The 24,323-nt window shown below is 64.8% G+C and overlaps 10 protein-coding genes across 10 annotated transcripts; 7 read left to right on the top strand and 3 right to left on the bottom strand.

The window, feature by feature from the left end:
- Positions 1 to 52: 52 nt before the first annotated feature.
- On the top strand, positions 53 to 841 carry spf31 (DnaJ sub C member 8; the record flags this gene model as incomplete). Its single annotated transcript, XM_060267489.1, has 1 exon — positions 53 to 841. The coding sequence occupies one exon, from the start codon at positions 53 to 55 to the stop codon at positions 839 to 841; it is 789 nt and encodes a 262-aa protein (XP_060123472.1).
- Positions 842 to 861: 20 nt separating this feature from the next.
- Positions 862 to 2,912, bottom strand: DBP6 (RNA helicase; the record flags this gene model as incomplete). Its single annotated transcript, XM_060267490.1, has 2 exons — positions 862 to 906; positions 933 to 2,912. 2 exons carry the CDS (start codon positions 2,910 to 2,912, stop codon positions 862 to 864), a joined length of 2,025 nt encoding a protein of 674 aa, XP_060123473.1.
- A 117-nt stretch (positions 2,913 to 3,029) lies between these two features.
- MJAP1_003565 (uncharacterized protein) lies at positions 3,030 to 3,340 on the top strand (the record flags this gene model as incomplete). The annotated part of the gene is made up of 3 exons (XM_060267491.1): positions 3,030 to 3,135; positions 3,159 to 3,249; positions 3,274 to 3,340. 3 exons carry the CDS (start codon positions 3,030 to 3,032, stop codon positions 3,338 to 3,340), a joined length of 264 nt encoding a protein of 87 aa, XP_060123474.1.
- Positions 3,341 to 3,535: 195 nt separating this feature from the next.
- Positions 3,536 to 4,612, top strand: SCS7 (4-hydroxysphinganine ceramide fatty acyl 2-hydroxylase; the record flags this gene model as incomplete). The annotated part of the gene is made up of 1 exon (XM_060267492.1): positions 3,536 to 4,612. The coding sequence occupies one exon, from the start codon at positions 3,536 to 3,538 to the stop codon at positions 4,610 to 4,612; it is 1,077 nt and encodes a 358-aa protein (XP_060123475.1).
- A 60-nt stretch (positions 4,613 to 4,672) lies between these two features.
- On the bottom strand, positions 4,673 to 7,724 carry MJAP1_003567 (ribonuclease Z; the record flags this gene model as incomplete). The annotated part of the gene is made up of 3 exons (XM_060267493.1): positions 4,673 to 5,021; positions 5,044 to 7,185; positions 7,303 to 7,724. The coding sequence occupies 3 exons, from the start codon at positions 7,722 to 7,724 to the stop codon at positions 4,673 to 4,675; spliced, it is 2,913 nt and encodes a 970-aa protein (XP_060123476.1).
- A 788-nt stretch (positions 7,725 to 8,512) lies between these two features.
- Positions 8,513 to 10,209, top strand: MJAP1_003568 (uncharacterized protein; the record flags this gene model as incomplete). Its single annotated transcript, XM_060267494.1, has 2 exons — positions 8,513 to 8,657; positions 8,696 to 10,209. The coding sequence occupies 2 exons, from the start codon at positions 8,513 to 8,515 to the stop codon at positions 10,207 to 10,209; spliced, it is 1,659 nt and encodes a 552-aa protein (XP_060123477.1).
- Positions 10,210 to 10,311: 102 nt separating this feature from the next.
- On the top strand, positions 10,312 to 15,386 carry PFS2 (pre-mRNA cleavage and polyadenylation factor (CPF) complex subunit; the record flags this gene model as incomplete). Its single annotated transcript, XM_060267495.1, has 4 exons — positions 10,312 to 11,798; positions 12,124 to 12,234; positions 12,257 to 14,308; positions 14,402 to 15,386. 4 exons carry the CDS (start codon positions 10,312 to 10,314, stop codon positions 15,384 to 15,386), a joined length of 4,635 nt encoding a protein of 1,544 aa, XP_060123478.1.
- Positions 15,387 to 15,476: 90 nt separating this feature from the next.
- VPS36 (amidase) lies at positions 15,477 to 16,761 on the bottom strand (the record flags this gene model as incomplete). Its single annotated transcript, XM_060267496.1, has 4 exons — positions 15,477 to 15,501; positions 15,552 to 15,702; positions 15,725 to 16,028; positions 16,051 to 16,761. 4 exons carry the CDS (start codon positions 16,759 to 16,761, stop codon positions 15,477 to 15,479), a joined length of 1,191 nt encoding a protein of 396 aa, XP_060123479.1.
- Positions 16,762 to 16,808: 47 nt separating this feature from the next.
- CLU1 (Intracellular distribution of mitochondria) lies at positions 16,809 to 20,576 on the top strand (the record flags this gene model as incomplete). The annotated part of the gene is made up of 1 exon (XM_060267497.1): positions 16,809 to 20,576. One exon carries the CDS (start codon positions 16,809 to 16,811, stop codon positions 20,574 to 20,576), a length of 3,768 nt encoding a protein of 1,255 aa, XP_060123480.1.
- A 36-nt stretch (positions 20,577 to 20,612) lies between these two features.
- HMG1 (hydroxymethylglutaryl-CoA reductase (NADPH)) lies at positions 20,613 to 24,320 on the top strand (the record flags this gene model as incomplete). Its single annotated transcript, XM_060267498.1, has 1 exon — positions 20,613 to 24,320. The coding sequence occupies one exon, from the start codon at positions 20,613 to 20,615 to the stop codon at positions 24,318 to 24,320; it is 3,708 nt and encodes a 1,235-aa protein (XP_060123481.1).
- Between the last annotated feature and the right edge of the window lie 3 nt (positions 24,321 to 24,323).

Consider the following 24,323-nt stretch of genomic DNA (forward strand, 5'->3'; position numbering starts at 1 on the left):
GGGCTTGGCGTGCCGAGAGGAAATCGGCGATTGGCGCAACATTCCTTGGGATATGTCACAACGTGCGGCGCCAGGACCGCCGCCGGGCCCACCCCCCGGCCCCCCTCCCAAGCGACCTGTAGATACAAGTGCACCTCCTCCTCTTCCTGAAGGCCCCATATTTGTGCCACCGCCTGGCTGGTCGAACATCGATGAAGAGGAGGCGAAAGAGCGCGACCGGACGCCGCAGCAAAAAGAGATCGACCGTGTGGTGCGTGGCGCGTTTCGTCTGAATGCGTATGATATGCTGGACGTTACGCCAGACATGGACGACAAGGCAATCACAAAAGTCTTTCGTCGCAAAAGTCTGCTGATCCACCCCGACAAAGTGTCGGAAGACTACCAAGAACGCGCAATGGAGGCCTTTGACTTGCTCAAGAAAGCCCTCGACCAGCTCTTGGACGAGGAGCGCCGCCAGCGCCTGAACGAAGTCACGCGGTCCGGCCGGTCCCTTGCGCTGCAGGAGCTTCGTTTGCCCTTTACGATGAGCGAAGAGGAGCTCGAGAAGGAGCAGCAGCCCGGCGGAAAGCTGCACAACCTGACCCCCAGCTTCCAAGAGCGCATCAAGCGGTGCACCAACCACCTGATGCGCGAGGACGAGCTGAATCGCATGAATGCCATGCGGCTGAAGCAGGAAGCCGAGGCCGAGGCGCGCAAGATGCGCGAGGCCGCCGAGCAGGAGCTCAAGCGCAAAGCGGAAGTTGAAAGCGTTTGGGAAGATACCCGCGACCACCGTGTGGAAGGCTGGCGCAGTTTTCAAAAGAACAAGAAGAAGAAGAAGAAGATGGACGTGCTGGGATAACTGATCCGCTGTATACTACACTAGTGCTGCTGGCTATAAACGGCAGCAAGCTGCGCGAGCGCGTCCTGTACAATGAGTCTTGTATACATACCTTGTAACACGGAACAAACCGTTCCCATTCGGCCGGTTTCACCTTTTCGTTGGCGACGTTGTCGAGGTGCGAGGCCTGGCGGAGCATGCGCTTGAAGTGGTACACTTCCTGCTCTTCCACTAGGCTCCACGCGTCGCCCGTGCGGCCCGCACGCGCAGTACGGCCCACACGGTGCACGTACTTGGCCATGTCGATCGGCACATCGTAGGAGATCACATGGCGCACCTCGGGCAGATCAATACCGCGCGCGATCAGATCCGAGCACACCAGCAGATCGATCTCGCCTTGCTGGAAACGCTTGAGCATCTGCACGCGCTCCGCAGCACCGAGATCACTCGAATAGTACTGTACACAGAGAGGCTTATCGCCCAGGGCCCAGCGCTCCTCAAAGAAAGACAAGAGACGCACCAAGCGGTTCGCCGCGTCCACGCTCTTGGTAAAGCACAGAGCATGACGCACCGGCTCGGGCAAGCCGTGCAAGAGGTACAAGAGATGCAGCACCTTGGTACTCGTCTCGGTCACCATCATGTGCTCATGCAGACCCGCCGGCAGGGCATAGTGGTCGGTATCGAGCTCAGCACCTTCGGTCTGGTCCTGGACACTGACGTAGTGGGGATTGCGGAGCTGCAGGGCATTCATCTTGGCAGGATCGCGGCTCAGCGTAGCAGAAAAGAGCAGCTTTTGGACGCTAGGCACGGGCACTTCGAGATCGTCGTGCGCCCACGACGGCGCCTCGTGCTGGAGCACGGGGGGCGCGAGGGCCACTTGGTCGCTCGCGTCGGGCATAAGCGCATCGAGAAGAATCGCGACCCACTGCTGGAACGACTGGCCGAGCAGCCGGTCCGCCTCGTCAATCACCAGGAACCGCAGGTGCTGCAGCGTAAATCCGGGCGTGCTCTGCACATGATCGACCAAGCGGCCCGGAGTTGCGATGAGCACATCGACATTACTGGTATAGCCATGGGGGCCGCGGCTCACAAGCTGCGCCTGCTCGTGCTTGAAGCTGTGGTTGCCGGTGACGACGAGCGAGCGCAGCCCGCTGCCTTTTCCAACCGCATCAAACATCTCGGCGACCTGAATCGCGAGGTCGCGCGTCGGCACTAGGACTAGCGCACGCAACTGCACAATCGTGCGCGTCTGCAGCAGCTCGACGATCGGAACGGTATACGCAAGGGTCTTGCCGCTGCCGGTCGGGGCAGAAACACACAAGTCTCTGGGGGGCGAATAGGGCATGTAAAGCTCGCTCTCTGTCTTGCGATTCAGCAAGAGAGGAATGACGGACGCCTGCACGGCGAACCACTCGGAAATACCGAGACGGTCGAGCTGGCGCTTGATCGAGCGCGAGATTGTGACGCCGATATGCTCGGTCGGGCGGTTATCTTGGGTATCTTGGGCGGAGAGGTCCGCATCGAGCGACTGCGTATGCGCAGCGTCAACGAGTGTCGGGCGTGCAAGGCCCTGGGGGAGGCCGAGTGACGCAAGGAGCTTGGCGTCCGATGCGCCCGTCTGCTGCGGCCTGGGGAAGCGAAAGAGGTACTGAGGGTCCTCCGCGTCATCCTGCTCCGGCTCTGCGGGGACCCCTTTTTCAGCAACCTCGTCCGGAGGGGCGCTTGCTTGCAATGGGTCGGCAGCGATCGAGTCCGGCAGTGGCGTGTCCGACGCAGGCTCGGCGGCCGTACTCTCGTTGTTGTCGCTGTTGTCACTGTCGCTGCTGTCACTGTCGCTGCTGTCGCTATCACTCCCATCGCTGTTGTCACTCTCCTCCTCGTTCGTCTCCATCTTTTCGGCCTTCTTCGAGGGCTGTCGCTCCTTGTTCTTCTTTTTTCCTTCGCCAGGGGCCTTGGGCGTCGCCGCCTTTTTCGCTTTTCTACGCTCCTTTTTCGCTTTTAGGTAGCGCTGCTTGGCCTTTGTCTTTCCCTTGGCAGAACGCACCGGCAGTGCCGGTGCCTTGCCATGTCCAGCGGGCTGCGACGCGACCATACCTCGCACGGGCACGTTCGCTGGTCGTCACAAGGAAAATTCCCGGCAGGTGGAGTGGTGCTGACAAAGCTGCAGCACGCCGGTGTACTTTCCCTGCTCTCTGCGGCGCGTTGGAAGATGTCGAGCGAGAACAAGTCGCGTGTGATGAGCAATCGCGAGTACGATCGGTTTCTCAAGGACAAGAAACTGGAAGCATTTAAGCGCTGCGACCCTCTCGTGCAAGGTAGGCCGGATTTTCTGACCCAGAATTCGTCCACTGCTCCCAGAACCGCCTGCTGTCTGTGGCCTGGGCGTGTCGCCAGCAGAACCGCAACATGTTCAACTGCCTGAGAGAATAGTACGTGAATTTGCTAACCTATAGTATGTCGGACGAGGCTATGGCAAAGGCCGAAAAGGAATACCTGGACAAGAACCGCCCCAGCTCTTAATAGGATGTAGCCTTATGCAGTCTGTGCTTTCCACTTGGCTGCCTCGCGGCGGCCCAACGCCGCGGCGATACACCACGTGGTTTTCTGGGGAAGACCAAAGTGGCGTGAAATCAGCCAGCCAATACACACTTGCATTCGTGGCAAATTCCAGTGCTAGCAATTAGCACTTTTCCCATCTTGTTGTTGGCCACCACTATGTCGACGACCTTTTCTCGCGCGGACGTGGCTAAGCACAACAAGCAGACCGACTGCTGGGTTACCTGCAATGGTAAGGTGTACAACGTGACGGAGTTCATCGAGGACCACCCTGGTGGTGATGACCTTATCCTCGAATATGCCGGCAAGGATGTCACCGAGATCATGGCGGACCCCCTGTCGCACGAGCACTCCAAGAGCGCCTACGGCATGCTCGAGGACTTCCGCGTTGGCACGCTCCTTGCTTCGGAGGCAGCCATCGCCACGGCCAACAAGGCCCCCCTCGGCGACGTTGTCATCACCGACGACTTTGAGCCCGTGGAGACGGACATGTCGGAAGACTTTAAGGAGCACCATTTCCTCGACCTTGAGAAGCCCCTGATCCCCCAGATGTGGCGCGCGCGCTTCACCAAGGAGTTTTACCTCGAGCAGGTGCACATTCCCCGTCACAAGAAGGACTCGGCGCAGCTGATGCCCCACAACTTCCTCGAGGTGTTTACCAAGACGCCCTGGTACGTTATTCCCATGCTCTGGGGCCCGATTGCTGCGGCCTTCTTCCACGTCTCGGCGATGCAGTTCAAGGAGATCTTTGCCTCGTCCGAGCACCCCATGGCGTTTGGCTATGCCGGCGCGATGGCCTCGTGGGCGTTTGGTGTGTTCTTCTGGACGTTCATTGAGTACCTCTTCCACCGCTTCATCTTCCACATGGACTCGATGCTGCCGCGCAACCAGACCGCCTACCTAATGCACTTCCTTCTGCACGGCATCCACCACTTCCTGCCGATGGACAAGATGCGCCTGGTCATGCCGCCGATTCTCTTTGCAGCGCTCTCGTTCCCGATGCTGCTGCTTGCGCACGCCGTTCTGCCCACGGCCATGGCGAACGGCACCATTGCGGGGTCGTACACGATGTACATCTTCTACGACACCTTCCACTACGCCATGCACCATACCAAGCTTCCTTCGATCCTCAAGGCGCAGAAGAAGTACCACCTCGAACACCACTACAAGAACTTTGAGCTCGGCTTTGGCGTTACGAGCATGTTCTGGGACATCATCTTCCGGACGCTCTTGTAATGCATCCAACCCACCACCTTTCACTAGACATGTTCGTACATAGCAAGGTTTCTCGAGTCACTATGAAAGTTGGGCCATCCACGCGCGCGCATTACTCGTGAGCATCGCAGGATTGTGCGACACGCTCTGCACGCCTACACGAAGCGGCTGGCGCGCAGTGAGTGTCGCGAGCGACACGGGGTCCAACGCCGAGAGCGTCGAGAGGAGCGTGTCGACGTGCTCCGACGGCACACGCACCACCGCCTCGGCAACGTGCGCGCCGGCGCCGAGTGGGGGGCCGACGTAGAGCACGTCCACTGCGAACGCAGAGCCGACAACGCCGTGCATCGTCTGCAGCGCCTGCGCAATACCTTGCTGCACGGATAGCTCCGACGGGGGCTGGGCCTGTGTTTTTTGTCCGATGGATGCGCTGCGTTAGGGGGGTTACATACAAGCTCAGCACGACATAGCGCCATGCAAACTCCTTTTCATTGTGCCGGAAGGCGTGGGGCGACGTATCTTGAGCGCGGCTGCGCTTGGCGGGCGGCACAGGCTCGGGCGCGGCGTCCGCTGGCGCCGTGCTCTCGGCGTCGCTATCGTCGTCTTCGTGCTCGGCGGCAAAGAGCGCCTCGAGTGCCGGGAGCTGCTCTTTGCCGCGCCGGATCTGCGCCTGCGTAATGTGCATCATATCAAACGCGACGCCGGTCGGCAGTACGCTCGTAATCGTGCCCATGCGCGCAAACTTGGGGTAGCGCTGGGAAAAGTGGGTCAGGAGCAGGTGCTTGGCCTGCATCTTTTTCGCGGCTTGGACGGCCTGGCCAATGGTGCTGTGCCCTTTGTCATGCGCAAGCTCCTCCTCGTCGTCTTGCATCGTCGCTTCGTGAATGAGGATCGTAGCTTTTTTTCCGGCGGCGACCAACGCGTCGCACGGCATCGTATCGCCCGAAAAGACCAGCTTCCAGCCAGACTCGTGCTCGAGAATCAGGCCGTAGCAGTGGCTCGTGCGGTGTACGACTGGCGCGGTTCGGATCGCAGAGAGACGCAGGCGCGCTTTGGCCGCAGCGAGGATCGCGTGAGCCTCGGCGTTCTTGGCTGCTTTGGCGTCCGGCGCCTCAGGGTCCAGGCCGTGCTCAAAGTCGAGCAGCTCGTTGTCGAGCGCCAGCACTCCATTCGGACCGTCGCGAAGTCCAAGCTTTTCTAGATGGTCGTATTCGAGCAGATAAAAGCGCGTGTAGTTGTTTGAGAAAAAGTACAGCGGCTCATCGAGACCCAGCTTGCGCCGCTCGAGTAAGATACGCACGATGCCCATGTGGTGGTCGCCGTGGATATGGCTCACAAAGATCATGCGCAAATTCCGCAGCACATGCTCGATGCCAACGCCGGACCAGCCGTGTTCGCCAGGGCCAAAGCGCCGTGCGAGCTGGAAGTAGGTGCTCTCGCCCGCATCCAGCAGGATATAGCCGACGTCGGGAATGTGCACGAGCGTGCTCAGCACGTTGCGGTACTTCGAAGGCGACGAGCTGCCTGTGCCGAGCGTCGTAAAGGTAAGCTCGTCGCCGGGTAGAGTCTCTTGTGCCATAGGCGCGCGATGCGCCTGCTGTACAGCAGCCTCGTACGCCGCCCACGCCTCGGCTGCCTGTTCGGTCGCATGCGTCGAGAGTCGCTGCGTCATTTCGGAAAGCGGCACGTCAAACGGCGGCGCAGTTGCTGGCAGTTGCATCGGTGGCGCACGGGGCTGGAGTGGGACAACCATGCCCTCGGTGGCCGGCACGCCGCGTCCACGGATCGGCTCGCTCGGCACAAGCTGGTATCCCGGCACGGAAAACATGTCTGCGTCGAGGCGCGAAAGACGCAGCAGAGACCATGCGCTCGACGGGTACATGAGCCGGTCTGCACACTGCTCCTTGTTTGCAATGATGTGGTTGCAATCCGGCCCAAACGAGGCCATCCACTTTGCGTAACGCTCGTCTTCAATAACCGAGCGCGGCGCAGCGTGTACGATTGCATGCGGCGTCGTACGCTGCTCGGGTGCCTTGTCCATGTTGGCAGCCTGGGTATACGGCGCAAAAGATGCCTGCACATCGGGTTCTAACAGCGCATCGATGTACGCGGGGTTCGGAAGAACCATGTAGAAAAAGACGGCGCCGGCACGCGCCGTGCCGACCACGTCGCTGCTGCGCAGCGTAACATCTTCCAGGATATAGTCCGGCACATCGGGGGCCGGCTGCTTCTTTTGCGCGCGCTTGGATGAGCGCGAGCGGAGCCACTGGGCCTGCTCGGCGTCGCTGAGCGACGCCCAGTCGACCGGGCGCTGAATCTGCACGTCCTCGCCGCGCGTGAGGCGCGCAAAGTCCGGCCCTGGCGAGATGCCGAGCGCCGCAGCGCGCTTTGCGTCAAACTTGCCGCGCTGAGTCGTACCTGCGCAGATGTAGGCGAAGACCGGTGCTTGGCGTCCTAACTCGGCGCCGCCGTGAGGACAGTCGTTAGGGCAAATGCGCGCCGGCGGAAGCGCGTGGGGTACCCGCGAAGGTGTCTTGATGCGCATGTCCTCCTCCTTTTCAGAGGAAGTTCCCCATGCATCGGCGATCGTGATCCTGTACCACTTATCAGCCTGGTCGGCGCACAGATTGGATGGCTTCCACTGCGGGTTGCGCCATGGCTTATCCTGTTCATTGAAGATTGGGCCTCCTGCGCTCCGCCATGGCACGCACTCGAATGGCGCGATCGGCACGGCATACACGCGAACATGCTCGTCGGCGAAGCACGGCGTCGTGGAGGGCTTGAAGCCGATGTCCTCCACGTTCACCTGCATCGAGTCGCGCTTTGCGTAGAAGCGCGTGCATGCGACCGCGTACCTCGTGTTGATAGGCCCGTAAAGATTGATCGACTTTTTGCCGCCATCCGCGAGCGTCATGAGCAGGCCAGGAAGGCCGCCGATGGCTTCCGACGCGACGCGCGAGAGGAAAATGTGGTCTACGCGTGTGTTGGTCGATTTGTGCTGGGCCGAGAGGCGCGTCGTTCCCTCGCCTGCATTGAACATGTATTTCTTCGAGTCGCACTGCAGCACGACCGTCGGCAGTTCCGAGGTGTCTGAGGCCGGCGCGGCGAGAATACGAAAGTTGGAGGAGCCCATGCTGGTCCGGCGCTCGGCGTGCATAAACCGTACACTCGAATACCCTGCGCTGCGCGCTACTGAGAACCGTGCTCCCCACAAGACGGCTGACTGTGCGAGATTCTGCGCCGTGATTTTTTGTGCGCCGTGTCGCGTAGCGAACGAGCGCAAGGGCCATCAAAATTATATCACGTGACTATACACGGACGCGTTACGCTTCGCGTGGGGGCGTCTGGGACGGGGGCGTGGCGAGCTTGGTGACGCTCGAAGGGAGAGGTTTTTGCTCCTCGCCGAGGTACAGACGTTTGTACATCATGTCTGTGTGAGACCAAAAGGACACGTACACGACGACGCCACCATCACCGGAATCGAAAATGTGAGGACCTTTGTCAGCACTGCGTGGCACGTACCCGCAGGCGCTGCTGGAACGCGTTCGTTCCGCTCATGGTGTCGATTGCGAGTTGGGCCGCGTGGGCTTGCGCAGACCCGTTTGGATGTTGCTGCGGACCCCAATCGGTGTGATCGGTCTATTGCCCTATGCATGCTTACATCATGTATCCTTTCAAAATACACATATTGATTGGCTGAGGTATACCCTCCTGCATGCAGTGGTGGGAAATTCGCGTAGCGTGCCCAGTTCCGCATTGTGCTTGGGTCTTGCCACGCGGGTAGCTGCTGCTGATTGCGGACGACCCCGTTCCCCATTTGTCCTTTCCCACAGTCCTGTAGCGAGTTTCGGTAAACACTATCGAGGGCTCCCGACTGAGAAACACGAGTGATCTACGCATCTTACTACCAACACCGTCACGATGACTGACGCCCACTCTACCCTTACGCGGGCTACGACCGCGAGTCGCAAGTCGACCATTGCCAGCCGCAATGCCTCGCTCATTAAGAAGAACACGGGCCCGAACGAGCTGCGCCCGTCGGACATTCTGATTGAGCGCTTCACTGGTATGTTGTGATGGCAAGCAAAAGAATGCTAACCACAGGCTGGAAGGACATCACCAAGATGCTTATCGCCTACTTCGAGGGCATCGCGGACATTGAGTACAACACGGCCAAGGAGATGGCCAAGCTTGGTGGCGTGATCCAGGTTCCTTTCCGCCAGGGCAACCAGTTCCTTGGTGAGGACGGTATCCAGGACGTGTTCTACAGCATCCGCGACAAGACTCGCACGATCGCTGACCACCACGCCAACCTCGCCAAGACGGTCGAGGGCTCGATTGTCCAGCACCTGCAGAAGCTCCGTGCTGAGATCAAGGCCCACCTCCGCAACGTGCAGCAGGACACTGGCAAGCTTGCCAACTCGGTTGCCCGTGAGCGTGAGCTGTCGACCAAGATGATCTCTGACCTCGCCCGCTCGATCACCCTGCTCAAGAACACCCCCATGAGCGTGAGCGCCCGTGAGGACCCCTACGCTGCGAACCAGGCTGTTGCTCTCCAGCTCCAGCGCCAGGTGAACGAGGAGAACGCCCTGCAGAAGAGCATCATCATCATGCAGCAGAACTCGGCTCACTTTGAGGAGGGCATCGTCCGCTCGATCCAGAGTGCTTGGCAGACCTTTGACGAGTGGAGCGGTCGCATGTCGGCCCAGGTCCAGGACACCTGGCTGGGTCTCGGCGTGCACATGCGCTCGCTCGAGCCCAACGCGGAGTGGATCGCCTTTGCCTCGCGTTCGGACCATCTCCTGGACCCCGACACGCCGCTGCGCAACCCCGAGACGATCGACTACCCCGGCAAGGAGGACCCCTCGGTGATTCCCGTCCACCAGGGCATCCTCGAGCGCAAGAAGCGCTTCACGAAGTCGTACAAGGAGTCGTTCTACGTGCTCACCCCCGCCGGCTACCTGCACGAGCACAGCTCGTCGGACATCTCGCGCCACCCCGTTCCCGAGCTCTCGCTCTTCCTGCCCGAGTGCACGCTCGGCGCCCCGTCGACCGCCGCTGCGCAGACCCACAAGTTCCACATCGAGGGCCGCAAGCTCGGCGGTGCGCAGTCGGGTGGCTTCTCGCTTGGCCGTGAATACGCTTACACCTTCCGTGCCCGCTCGCACGACGAGCTCATGGAGTGGTGGAACGACATCAAGCAGCTCTCCAAGGTATACCTCACCACCTCGGAGCAGATGGACCGCTCGGGCCCCGTTCCCGCCGCTGTGCGCGCCGCCGGCTACCGCAGCGAGGACGAGGAGGACCTCGAGGACGACGACGGCTCTTCGATCGAGGACGAGTACGTCGAGGGCGAGATCGACATCGACGAGCCCGCCACCACCACCCGTCACTACGGCGCTGCGCCCGCGATTCCCTCGACGGTCACCGCCGCTGCCCCGGTTACTGTGCTCGACGACAGGCGCGAGAACGTCCCGGCCTACACCGGCCCCTCGCGGGAGTCGGGCATCCAGGTCGGCTCGAACGGCTACGCCACCGAGAAGAAGCCCGCTGCTGAGCCCAAGAAGGAGGCCGCTAAGGAGGGCGCCGAGGAGACTGCGCACATCTCTTCGTCGTAGACTCACCATGTTCACCCTAACATCGCGTCCGAGTAATCTCCATATCCAGAATCGTGATTGAGTAGTTTGTTGATTCCTGCCCGGTTCTTGTGGAGGTCCGCCATGGGCGACAGCGTGCTGGAGCCGAGGCCGTCGCACACCCCGCGCTGGGCCCCGAAAGAGTTCCGTGAGCCGCCGGGCGAGCCGCCGCTCGACACGCGTGAGCGTGAAGAGGCGGCGGCGACCGCGACTGCGCTCGCAGCGGGATTCGACGGGCGCCGCGCGCGGCGGTTTTTGCAGCGACGTACCGTCGACTACTGGGGTACGGTTCCCAAGTATGCCCACGCACGCGCGACACGCGCAAGCGCACGCAACGATGTGTTTCTGCGACCGAGTCCGAACCAGGTCGTGCGCATGCTGCCGCCGTACGCGTACAGCGAGTCGGTCTCGTCCGTCGCCTCGGTCCTCGCCCATACCTCGACGAACAAAATCCGGTGCCCGGTGAATGTCGTGCGCTGGCTCCCGGACGGCCGGCGGCTGCTCACCGGCTCGACCAGTGGCGAGTTTACGCTATGGAACGGGCTCACGTTCAACTTTGAGACCATCCTCCAGGCGCACGACTCGGCGGTCCGCGCGATGGAGTGGTCGCACTCGGGCGTGTGGCTCATCTCGGCGGACCAAAACGGGCAGATCAAGTACTTTCAGCACAATATGAACAACGTACAGGCGTTTACAGGGCACCGCGATGCGGTGCGTGGCCTCTCCTTTTCGCCGGACGACGGTCGGTTTGTGAGCGCGAGCGACGACAGCACGCTCAAGATCTGGAGCTTTGACGAAGCCCAGGAAGAGTCCACGCTCAAGGGGCACGGCTGGGAGGTCAAGTGCGTCGACTGGCACCCGACGCAGTCGCTGCTCGTGTCGGGCAGCAAGGACAACCTCGTCAAGTTCTGGGACCCGCGCTCGGGCATGGAGCTCGGGACGTACCACGGCCACAAGAACACCGTACAGGCGTGCCAGTGGAGCCCAGACGGGAATCTCGTGGCGACCGCGTCGCGCGACCAGTCGATTCGGCTGTACGACGTACGTGCGATGCAGGAGCTCTACGTCCTCAAAGGCCACAGCAAGGAGGTGTGCAGCCTCGCGTGGCACCCGGTGCACCACGACCTACTCGTGTCCGGCGGCTCGGAAGGCGCAATGCTGCACTGGTCACTCAACGCGCCGAATCCCACCGCGCCAGTGCACGTCATGGAAGAGGCGCACGAGTCCAATGTATGGAGCCTCGAGTGGCATCCGCTGGGGCACATGCTTGCGAGCGGCAGCAACGACCACACCTCGCGGTTCTGGTCGCGCTCGCGCCCGGGCGAGCAGACGGAAGAGGAGCACAAGGGCGAGCAGGCCGACGAGCGGTGGGGCGCCGAGGAATGGGGCGACGACGTGATCCCGGGCCTCGCCGGGCGCGACGCCGCTCCGCAGGCGCAGGCTATGGACGATGCAATCCCGGGACTGGGCGGCGCGGGCGCTGCGCAGTGGGCAAAAAACGCGCCGGCCCCACGCGGCGCACCCCGCCGCAACGACCGCGACCGCTGGCGCTCGAACGGCGGCTGGTACTAGTACACACCTCCATTACGAGCCTGACTAACGCGCCTCCCGCCGCGCTGGTTTCTTCGTGCGTCCTTGTCGAGGTAAGTAACCCCCCCCAATCCTCTTGGTGATGAACCAAACGCTTTGCTGGCACCAGTCGGATGCGTCATGCCGAGACTTTTCCCGAGCGGGCATTTACGCTATTGGCCTTGCTCCTGAACACCCCCCCTCTCCCCTTTGCGTTGACGGATGCTAACGTGCGTAGATGACAAGAGCGCGGCGTTCGCGTTCGCCGGTTGATAGCGAAACGGAGTCTACATATAATGGTCATGCCACAAGTAACGTAGTGGCGAGCACGGCAGCGGACAAGGCCGAGGCGCATGCGCCCCCGGAAGACCTCCTGAAGCATGTGCGCCGGCGGCGGCGCATTGCGGCGGCGCTGAGCCGCGTCGCGCCCACGCTGCGGTACGTCGCATAGCTGACGCAGGGCGATCCTTCTTGCTGGGGCACTGGTCCTCCTGGCCTTGCTGGCGGTGCCCTCCTCGCCCTTTTCTCGGTCGGTGTACGTGGACGAAAACGCGCTGCAGCCCGGGCAGGAGCAGACGACGTGGGACTGGCACGACGTGCACTATGCGGACAATATCTCAAGCGCGCTCGAGGAATATGCGCGTGCGAACGACACTGCCGGGCGCCTCGCGTACCTGCGCACGGAGCTCGAAGGGATGGGCCTCGAGGTGCACGAGCAGCGCTACGTCTTTGCCGTGCCGAACGGCCCGCCGGTGAGTGGCACGAACCTATATGCGCGCTCGTACACGCCCCGCATCGACGGGCGCGAGGCTATGGTGCTCTCCGCGAGCTGGCTGAGCCGCTGGAAGGAGGCACACACGCCGCACGCCGGCCTTCCCTATACGCCGCCCGGCAGCGCGCGTGCGGTGAATGTGCGCGGGGCCGCGAGTGTCCTCGCGCTCGCGCGGCGCCTCACGATGGTGCCCCACTGGAGCAAGGACCTGATTGTCGTGTTTAGCGACGGATACCTCGACGGCATGCAAGCGTGGGCGACGTCGTACTTTGGCAAGCCGCAGGCTGGGCTCGTTGCGGACGAGGTGCGCGGCGCCGGCGCCCAGATCTGGAACGCGCTCGCGCTCGACTACCCCTCCGACTCCTACTCGTCGCTCTCCCTCTTGCACGAAGGGCGCGACGGGCAGCTGCCGAACCTCGACACGCTCAACACGGTCGTCGAGATCGTGACGCGGATGCAGTTCAAGGCGATGCTTGGCCTGCACGGCGCGACGTACGAGGACGTCGAGTACGACATTCCGCACCTCGATGCGCTTGTGGCTCGTGGCGTGCCGCGCGCGCCGCTCGAGTGGTTCGAGGCGGCGACGGACCGCGACGCGGTGCACGGCTTCCTCGCGGGGTGGCGTGCGCTCTCTGCGCAGTGGCGCCTGCAGCTTGCGGGCCACCCCAGCGGCGTGCACGGCGTTCTGCTCCCGTTCCACGTCGACGCACTCACGCTCTTTGCCGAGCCTGCGCCGGGCCCCAGCGGATTCTACGAGATGGGCAAGGTGGTCGAGTCGACGCTGCGTGCGTTCTCGAACCTGCACGAGCGTCTGCACCACTCGCAGTTCTTCTACCTGCTCCTCTCGCCCCACCGCTTTGTGCAGATCGGCACCTACCTCTTTGTGCCGCTGCTCATCGGCGCCGTGCTCACGCTCACCGGCCTTGCGCTCTGGAACGCGCTCGGGCAGCGCCGCGACCGCCTGCGTGGCGTACTTGCGGAGCGCGTCGCGCCCAAGACGAGCGCGCTCCTCCTCGAGCGCCCGGCGTACGACGAACTCGCTCGCCGCATGGCCGGCGCGTCCCAGGCCGAGCGCAACATTGCGCTCGGCGCGTACGACGCGCTCGCCCGCCCCGTGTGGCCGACACTCGTGTGCATGGCTGCCGCGCATGCCGGCGGCCTCGCGTGCCTCGCGCTGACGGTGCGTGCGCCGCTCGACTGCACCGCACATGGCCTCAATTCGTGCACGACGCTGGGTCTCTTGGCCGCTCTCGCCGCGGCGCTTCCCCTGGCGACTGCGCTCGGCGTGCGGTGCGCCGGCCTGGATGCCGTGCCGCTCGCGATGTGCCTGCACGCGTTTGCGATGCTGCACGCCGGCATGGTCATTAGCGTCGTGAGCACGCTCAACTTTAGCCAGGCCACGACCATGGCGCTGCTCCTCGCCTTTGCGCTCTATCCCATGGTGCCGCCTTGGGGCATGCGCGCAAACGTGCCCATGAAGAAGGGCGCAGGCCGCGCCGCGCTCTACCTACTCAGGATGCTCGCATTTGTCGTCGTGAGCCCTGCGGTGCTGGCCGGGCTTGCGCAGTGGATTCCGCTCCTGGCGCCCGCCTCGTTCACGATGCAGTACCTCGCCGCGCAGATCCCTGTCGCGATCGACCTTGCGGTATGGGACTACCACGTCCTGCGCACGTCGACGCTCCCCTTCTTCTTTGTAGGCTACCTCCCGGTGGTGCTCGAAGGCGCCACGGCCGCCGCGCTGTACGCCGTAGCCTCCACATAATCGACGATGATCGGCTGGGTGCGAATCGCAGCGGGGGCGCCGCGTGCGGCGGCGCGCGCGCTGCACACGAGCGCTGCGCGTGCGTCGTTCTCATCGATCGATCCTGCAGACATTGCGCACTTTAGCCGGCTCTCGGAGCACTGGTGGGACGAGGAGGGCGAGTTCAAGCCGCTGCACAAGATGAACCGCGTGCGCATCGAATTCATGCGCCAGAAGCTCGAGGAGATGCACGGCTGGGACGCGGCGATGGCCGACGTGCTGGGAGAGGCGGCGCCTGCGCCACTGTCTCCTGCCTTTTTGCACGGGCGCACGATGCTCGACGTCGGCTGCGGCGGCGGTATCCTTGCCGAGAGCGCCGCGCGCCTCGGCGCGAGCGTGACTGGCGTCGACGCCTCGCCGGAGAACATCCAGGTGGCGTCGCTGCATGCCGCCGAGGACCCCGCGCTGTCGCTGCGTGCGGATGCGGCGGCCGTCCAGGACCGCTCGTTGGCCTATGTCCACGCTACTGCCGAGGCACTCCGCGACGAGGGGCGACAGTACGACCTCGTCACCGCGATGGAGGTCGTCGAGCATGTGAACCAGCCTGCGGAGTTTCTGCGGTGCCTTGCGGACCTCGTGCGGCCGGGCGGCGCACTGTTCATGTCGACCATGTCGCGCACGGCCCTGTCGTACTTTTTGACCATCTTTCTGGCGGAGGACGTGCTACGTGTCGTCTCGCGCGGCACGCACCGCCACGCGCAGTACATCAACCCAGAGGAGATGGTCGGCTTTTTCCAAGAGCTCGGCTGGATCCGGCCCGAGCGTGAGCGGCCGAGCGGCCGTCCGACGCTGGCGGACGGCGCGCCGGTCGCTCCGCTGCCGCTGCGCCTGCAGTACGAGACGCGGGGCACGATGTACATCCCCGTGCTGGAAAAATGGATCCTTGCCTCGCCGTCGGTCGCCGATGCGGCGGCGACTGCGCGGCCGGTAACGGGCGTGCTTCCGTCGGTGCTTGGAGGCACGCAGCGTGCGACCGAGCAGTGCAACTATTTCTTTTATGTGCGCCGGCCGATGTAGAGAAGCGTATTGCGGAACCAGCGCGTGCCGTGCGTCCCGCACTCGTCGCGCACCAGGTATGTACAGCGCTGCTCCATGCCTTCGAGCAGCTCATGTAGAAGAGGATACGGCAGGCCTTCGTGCGCCGCCAGCTCGAGTGTCGTGCAGCTCGACGCGTCGAGATACGCAAGGATCCGTGCGTCGAACACGGCGTCGTCGTAGTGGGGGGTATGCAGGACCGACAGGCCCGACGACAGCACGCGGAGCGCGATCGGGGGCTCGGCGACGTCTGGAAGGTGTGCAATCGCGGCGCGCATCACTTTCGGCGAGACGAGCGCTGGGTCAGAATGGAAACGTACCGGTGCCCCGTGCGCGGTTCCAAAAGCCCCACACCTCGTCGAGGGCGAGCAGCTTGCGCTTGGCCAAGAGACCATCGCGGGTTGCGTCTCCAAGCAGCAGGTGCGAGAGCTCGCGCGCGAGCTCGCGGTGGTACTCTGCCTCGCTCTGCACCATATCCTGCGTCACGGCCGGCGCCGCGAGGCCGAGCTGTACGAGCGCCGAGTGGATCATGGAGTCGGCGCCGTCGTGCGACGTGCGTCCGTCCTGTGCGAGGAGGCGCTCGCGCCGCTCGAGCTGCGTGCGCAGCGAGGATGCGAGGTCGACCTGGGTAAGCGAGGCAACGTACCATGCTCCGGGCCTGGTGCATCAGCGCCTCGAGGTCCTGGAATGCGTCTGGCGCCGGCGCCGCGGCGTGAGTATCCTTGCTAATGACGCCGTCGATGCCTGCAGCCACGCGCGCCGCCTCCGTCTTCCACGCCTTGGCGAGGAGCGTCGCGCGCAGGTGTGCGTAGAACGGCTTGTCGCCGCCTTGGCGGAAGCTCAGCTTGACGGCCAGCGGCCCCGTCCGTGCTTTCGGGAGCGGCGTCTCGCACAGCTCGCAGCGCGGCAGCGTGGGGTGGTTGAGAAACGTGCAAGCCGCACACGCGACGCTCTCCTGCACGTCTTCACTCGCCCGCACGACGCCGCACAGCGCACAGCGCCCGTCGAGCGATGTGGTATTCTCAAACGCACACACGCGGCACGTCCACGCCCCCCCCTCTCGCCCGTCGCGCAAGAGCAGCGTGATCTTGGGGCTGCTCTTGAGAAAGCCCGCATAGTGCTCAGTCTGCTGCACGAGCGCCAGGCGCACGTATCTCGACTGGTCGAGCGGCCGTGCGTCGTCAACGTACGCGAGGCGGTGCGTCGTGAGCACGAGCGTGCCGCACGACATATCCGGCACCTTTTCGCTACCATCGTACATGCCGACGCCTCCCTGCCGCGCGACCAGCGCCTCGGTCGGCGCGAGGTGCGCCGCGACCTCGGCGCTCCCCACGCCCCAGCGCTCCCAGCGCTCCATGGTTGTGGAGGTTTTGTCAGCAACGGCCGAACGCAGGAAGATCCGCCATGTCCGGCGAGAAGATGGAGGACGCGGTGCCTGAAGACGCACAAACGTTTGAGCTGCAGCTCATACTGCCCTCTCGCCCGCTGCTGCCGAAGCGTGTGGCGCAGCTCGGTCTGCCTGAGACGCCGTCGCCGCTCAAGGTCGCCGTCACGCCGACCGAGACGCTGAACGATTTGCGTGCGACGATCAATGACTCGCCCGAGGGCTACTGGCTCGGCGCGTTTGCGTTCACGCGCCCCAAGTCCAGCGAGCGCGTGAAGGAGTGGGTGCCGCTGCAGGAGGTGTTTGAGGGCGTGCCGGTCGACCGCCGCGTGCTCAACGTGACGCATGTGCCGTACACCGAGACGGAGGTGCGTATGCACCTGCAGCGCCTGCGCGACCTGCTCACCGGCGGCCAGGCGGACCCGTCGGCGCTGAGCATCGACGCGGCGGCGAGCGTGCACGACGCGGTGGTCGCGCCGCAGGAGTGGACCGATGCCCCGGTGCCGCCCGCCGACCAGTGGAACGGCTGGCCGGCTGCGACGACCGACGCGCTGTACCCCGACGTGTGCCGCACGCCGCGCCCGCTGCCCAAGTGCGTGCGCGCAATGGCGCTCAGCGCGTGGAACCCCCCGCCGCAGCCGATGGCGCTCCAAGGCCACCTGCTCTACCTCGTCGTCGAGACGCTCGAGGGCGAGGCGCTGCACCTCACCGCGAGCACGTACGGTTTCTTTGTGAACAAGAGCACGTCGAACCGCTTCGACCCCCAGCCGAACGAGGACAAGGCGTCGCTGCACTCGGCGTCGCTCTTTGACGTCCTGTGCGCCGCGTCGCCGCTGTTCCTGCGCAACTTTGCCAAGCTCTTTAACGACCCGGTGTCGACGCGCGACTACTTCTCGGCGCTGCCGGTGATGAACACGATGCCTGCGACGCCGTGGCTCGCGCGTGAGGCGCGCCACGACGCGGACCTCTTGCGCTCGCAGACGGCCTACCTGCTCACCGGCGCCACGTCGTCGGACACGCTCGACGCGTCGCGCGACTGGAACGAGGAGCTGCAGTCCTCGTATGAGCTGCCGCGCGCAACGCTTGCCGAGCGCCTCATGCGCGACCGCGTGCTCAACCGCCTCTATGCCGAGCTGAGCGTCGCGGCGGCGCGGGCCGTGCCGCGTGTCGCGGCCGGCGAAGTCGTGCCGATGAACCCTGCGGACGCGCCAGAGGCGCACATGTTCCTCTTCAACAACCTCTTTGTGTCGAAAGGAGTGGATGGCGTCAACATCTACCCGTATCTCGGCGGCGACGAGGCGGCGCACGTCGCGGTGAGCAAGGACGTGCAAGGCGTGCGCCTCTTTGCGACGCTCGACGTCGAGGGCTTGCACCTCCTGGGCACGGTCGTGGTTGACTGGCTCGGCGAGCGCTGGGTCGTCCAGACGGTCGTCCCCGGCCTCTTTAAGAGCAACGACGCCGTGGCGAACGACGCTGAGGACGCCGAGGCCAAGGACGGCGCCGCGGCGCCTGCGTCCGTCGTCTACGGCGGCGCCGAAGGGCCCGAGACGATCCAGACGGACGCCGAGTTTGACGCGCTCCTCCGCCCGGCGGCCCGCCGTCTGCACCTCGCCGAGCACAAAGTGCCTGACGCGAGCGGTGCCGAACACGATCTCGCAGTGAGCGTCGACTGCAAGGGCCTGCGTGGCGCCGACGGCCGCAAGTACCTGCTCGACGTCTCGCGGACGTGCCCGGTGGATGTGGCGTTCCTCGAGAATGACGCCTCGGCCGCGGTGCTCGAAGGCAGCAGCAAGCCGGCGTATCCCCACCGCATGGCGCTGCTGCGCCCCGAGCTGCTCGAGCTCTATTACGACCACGCACTCCGCGAGTACGCGCGCGAGAAGCTCGCGCAGCAGCCCGCGGACCAAGAGTCGCCCGCGCGCATCGACGTCGCCGACTTTGCGCTCGCATTCAACCCCGACGCATTTGTCGAGTACAGCGTGCAAGGCGAGGTGCGTGTCCCGTGCAAGGACCCGTCCGAGCCCGGTGTCAAGGCCGTGCGCGATGCCGGCGTCTACCTGCGCGACTCGGCGATCCCCCGCTTTGTGAGCGACGCTGCGGCCGGCCTCGTGTCGTGCGCCGACGGCCTCGCGCTTACGCAGCAGCTGCACGCGCGTGGCATCAATATGCGCTACCTCGGCCTCGTCGCGCACCTGTGCCAAGGCTCGCAGCGCGAGCGTCTCGACGAGGCGATCGTTGCCAAGCTCGGCCCCGGCTTCGAGACGCTCCTTGCATCTGTGCGCCGCGTCGCGATGCAGGAGATGGTCGTGCGTGCGGCGAAGCATGTCTTGCGCTCGTACCTGCGCGGCACGCCGGCGACGTCGGTCGCCGCGTGCATCGCGCACTTTGGCAACTGCTTCCTCGGCACGGGTCTCGACGCAAACCCCGCCGCGGTGGTGCCCCCTGCGCCGTTCGGCGACGCGGGCACGTCGCAGTGGGCGTCGCTTACGCCGCAGAAGCTGCACGACGCCCTGCGCGAGTCGGTGCGTGTGCGCTTCCGCTTCGAGCTGCCGGCGAGCTTCTTTGACGAGATGCACAAGCCGCAGATCCTCCGTGCGCTGTGCCTGCGCATGGGCATCCAGCTGCGTCTGCAGGACTATGTCTTTACCGAGCGCCCGGCCGCGCCGGCGCCTGCGCAGCCCAAGAAGCTCAGCGCGAAGGAGAAAAAGGCACTCGCCAACACGCCGCCGCCGCGCACCAAGACCTTCCTCCCGTCGGACGTGCTGAACATTGTGCCGGTCGTGAAGAACTCGACGCCAAAGAGCGCGCTTGTCGAGGAGGCGTTCGAGGCGGGGCGCCTGTCGTTTGCGCGCGGCGACCGCGAGCTCGGTGCGGAGCTGCTGCTGGAAGGCATCGGCTTCCACGAGCAGGTCTATGGCCTGGTGCACCCCGAGACGGCGCGGTGCTACTCGCTCTTTGCGTCGCTGGCGCACCACTTTACCGCCGAGCGGGCGCGTGAGCTGGCCAAGAAAGAGCAGGAGAAGGCGGCGAAAGAGAAGGAGAAGGAAGAGAGTGAGAAGGAGGGCGAGGAGGCCAAGGAGGCCAAGGAGGCCAAGGAGGCGAACGGCGAGACGAACGGCGAGGCAAACGGCACCGACGCCGCCGACGCCGCCGACGACCTCCCTCCGATCGTCGCCGAGACCGTGACACTGGACAATGCGCTGCGTTTCCAGCGCCAGGCCGTCACCATCTCGGAGCGTACGCTGGGCCTCGACCACCCCGACACGATGATGCAGTACATGAACCTTGCCGTGATTGAGCGCTCGTCCGGCAACTTTGACCATGCACTGCGCTACCAGCACCGCATCCTCACGCTCTGGCAGCTCCTCTACGGCGACGACCACCCCGACGCGGTGCACACGCTCTCGTCGATTGCGCTGCTGCTGCAAGCGAAGCGCGACTTTGCGACGTCGCTCAAGGTGTACCAAGTCGCCTATGATCTTGCGCTGCGCCTCTTTGGGCCCGACTCGATCTACACCGGCAACATGGCGCACGAGCTGAGCCAGGCACACACGCTCAGCGGCGACCTCAAAAACGCGATCCAGGTCGAAAAAGAGGCCTGGCGCGTCTTCCACGAGCGCCTCGGCGACGAGGACGCGCTCACAAAAGAAAGCCAGGCATTCCTCTCGAGCCTCGCGACGAGCGCCGTGCGCGTCGCCAAGTTTGAGCAGGCGGCGACCAACGCACCCCGCCGCGGCGCGCCCCGAGGCCGCGGCCGCGCACCAAAGGGCCGCGTCCCTCGTACGTAGATCACGTGACCCATAGCGAAGTCTGCGCTGACCAGCATGGGAGAAGCGCAGGGACGGAGCGCGCTGAGCCGCCCCGCGGCGGCGGTGGCTGCCGCGGCGACGCGTGCGGCGCGGCACCCGATCGAGGTGATCGTGACGGTGTTTGTACTGGCGACGCTCGCCTACTTTTACATCGTGCACGCGATTACGCACTCGCTTCTTTTTTCGAGCCTCTCGGACGTGGCCTCGCTCTCGCTCTCGTCGCGCCGCGCATCGGGCGGCACTTCGGCTGGCACGGTGCTGGCTGCGGCGGGACTGCCGGTGTTTGCGCGCCCGGCCGGCGCGTCGTGGCGCCCGCTGCAGGAGCTCGAAGGAGACGCTGCGGCGACCGACGCCTTTCTTGGCCACGCGCGGTACCTCGAGTGGGTCGTCGTGTCCGACGGCCCGATGGGCTCAGAGGACGCACGCGAGCTGCGCCGCGAGGCGATCCTGCCGGCACTCGCGCACCACCTCCAAAACGCAAGCCACGGACGCTGCGGGTCGTCTATCGTGCACATGCACGACTTTACCAACGACACCGACGCGGAGGCGTTTGGGTGCCTGTCGCAGGACCTTGACTCGTACGACGGCGCGACTGTGCAGCGCTTTGTGCAGCGCGCGCAGCTCGACCACGCCTTGCAAAAGACGCTCGAAGCGGCCACCGAGGCGCACCACAGCGACTCGGCGCGCGTCGCCGCGGAGCTTGCGCGCTGGCGCGACGGCGCACTGTGGGTGCAGCCGCTCACGCCGGCGACGCGCCGCGCGCAGGATGCCCAGCTCTCGCTGCGCTGGGCCGTCTCGTTTCTGCGCCGCGTCGTGCACCGCCTCTGGGTGTGCATCCAGGCGGCGGACTCGATCGACTTTACCGTGCTCCTCGGCGCATACCTCTTGATGCACGGCTCGTTTGTGCACCTCTACGTCTCGATGCGCCGCTTTCCGTCGGGCTTTTGGCTCGGAACGTGCGTGTTGCTCTCGAGCACGTTTGCTTTCCTCTTTGCCCTGGTCACCGCCAATGTGCTGCGCGTGCCCGTCGACCCGATCCTCCTGACCGAGGCGCTGCCGTTCCTGGTTATCACGGTGGGCTTCGAGAAGCCGTTCCTGCTCACGCGCGCGTTCTTTGCGCGCGAGCAGCCGCACGAAGTCGTCGCCGACGCCCCGCAGGACGCCACGACACCCGAGCAGCGCTTTGTCCAGGCCCTGACGCAGCGCGTGCAGGAGGAGCAGACGCTCGGCCGCCTCGCGCCGCCCGCGCCGCCGGTGCGCGACGTGGCCGGCGCCGCGCTGCAGGCGACGTGCAGCGGCATTGTGCGTGGCTACGCGATCGAGATTAGCATCCTCGCCGCCGGCGCGCTGAGCGGCATCAGCGGCCTGCGCGAGTTCTGCCAGCTCGCGACGCTGATCCTCGTGTTTGACGCGGCGCTGCTCTTTTCCTTCTTTCTTGCCGTGCTGTGCATTGCGGCCGAAGTGTCGCGCCTGCGTCCCCGTGCTGCGGACGACGTGCAGGTGGACGAGGCGCCGGAGGAGGCGCCTGCCGAGCCCAAGCACATCCGGAGCCAGCCGTGGTACCGCCGCGTGATGGGCCCGATCGAGCACCCGCTGGCGCGCCTCAAGCTGCTGCTGCTGCTCACGATCGTTTCGCTGCACGCCGCCAACCTCTTGTCGACGCTGACGCTGCACACGACGCTGGTGCGCCACCACACGTCGCGCGCACCAACGCTGTACGACCAGGCGCTCGCCTCGTCGTCGGTGTACGATGTGAGCCTGTCGAATGCTGCGCTGGTGCAGTTCCTCGAGGCGTACGCGGCGACGCAGCCGGCCGACGCGGACCTGAGCGTAGTCGTGACCTTCCCCACGGTGCTTGTGCTGGTCGACGGCACGGCGCACGCGGAGCGCGGCTCGCTCATCGAGGCGGCGGTCAACGCGAGCGGCGCGCGCGGCCGCCCGGCACAGGCGGGCGACTTTATGGCGCGTCTCGGTCTGCCGCTGCGTCCGCGCACCGTCTCTGCCCTCGAGTCGTTCATGCAGGCATGGAGTGCGGTGGCGAGCGACCCGGTGATTGGCAAGTGGCTCTCGGTGGCGCTCGTCATTTCGCTCTTTCTCAACACCTTTCTGCTCAAAGGCATCGCCACGCGCAATCCCGCGGTGATTGAAGGGAACGCGGTGCGTGTTACAGCCCAGGCCGCCGCGCGGCTCATGGGCGCGCACATTGTCGACTGGCAAAAGAAGCCTGCCGAGACCCCGAAAGCGCCGGCGGTGCGTGTCGCGCCGCCCGCGCCGGCCGTGCCGCCGCCCGCACCGTCGGAGCCGCCGCGTGCGTACGACGAGGTGATGCGCATCTATGGCGACGGCGAAGGCGTCCTCTCGCTGAACGACGAGGAGGTGATCCTCCTTGCACAAAAAGGCGTCATTGCGCCCTACGCCCTCGAAAAGAAGCTGCAGGACTATGAGCGTGCGGTGTTTGTGCGCCGTGCGCTCTTGTCGCGTGCGTCGACGACCAAGACACTCGAGACGAGTCTCTTGCCGTACAAGTCGTACCAGTACGAAGCGGTGTTTGGCGCGTGCTGCGAGAACGTCGTGGGCTACATGCCGATTCCCGTCGGCATCGCGGGCCCGCTCAGGGTCGACGGCCAGATGATGCCGCTGCCGATGGCCACGACCGAAGGCACGCTCGTCGCGTCCACGTCGCGTGGATGCAAGGCGCTCAACAACGCCGGGGGCGTCACCACCGTCCTCACGCAGGACGCCATGACGCGCGGCCCGGTGATCGACTTCCCGTCGATCGTGAGTGCGGCCAAGGCGAAGCGCTGGCTGGACTCGAGCGCGGGTGCGCAGGAGATCAAGGCCGCGTTTGACTCGACGTCGCGGTTTGCGCGCCTCGCGTCGCTGCACTCGGTGCTCGCCGGGCGCACGCTGTACGTGCGCTTTGCGACGTCGACCGGCGACGCAATGGGCATGAACATGATCTCGAAAGGTGTCGAGGCCGCGCTGTCGATGATGCGCGAGAAGCACTTTCCCGACATGCAGCTTCTCTCGCTTTCCGGCAACTACTGCACGGACAAGAAGCCGGCTGCGATCAACTGGATCGAGGGGCGCGGCAAGAGCGTCGTCGCCGAGGCGCTGATTCCCGGAGACGTCGTCCGCACGGTGCTCAAGTGCACCGTCGCAGACATGGTACGCCTCAACACGAAAAAGAACCTCGTCGGGAGCGCCATGGCGGGCAGCGTCGGCGGCTTCAACGCGCACGCGTCCAATATACTCACGGCAATGTACCTCGCCACAGGACAGGACCCCGCGCAAAACGTCGAGAGCAGCAACTGCATCACGCTCATGGAGGCGGTCAACGACGGTCGCGACCTGCTCGTCTCGGTGAGCATGCCTTCGATCGAGGTCGGGACCGTGGGCGGCGGCACCGTCCTCCCGCCCCAGCGCGCGATGCTCGACGTGCTCGGCGTGCGGGGCGCAAACCAAGAGACCCCGGGCGCCAACGCACAGCGCCTCGCACGCATCATCGCCGCCGCGGTCATGGCCGGCGAACTAAGCCTCATGGGCGCGCTCGCTGCCGGGCACCTCATCCAGGCGCACATGAAACACAACCGCAGTGCGCCTGCCACGCCGGGCACCGCCACGCCGATCGCGGGCCAGGCGCCGCAGTTCCTTCCTTCCATGACGCCGCTCATCGCCACGCCAGTCGGCCAGGCGGCCTCACCGGTAGACACCCCGAAATAGACA

The sequence above is a fragment of the Malassezia japonica genome, chromosome 7 (genome assembly GCF_029542785.1).
Source record: "Malassezia japonica chromosome 7, complete sequence".
Lineage (NCBI taxonomy): Eukaryota > Fungi > Basidiomycota > Malasseziomycetes > Malasseziales > Malasseziaceae > Malassezia > Malassezia japonica.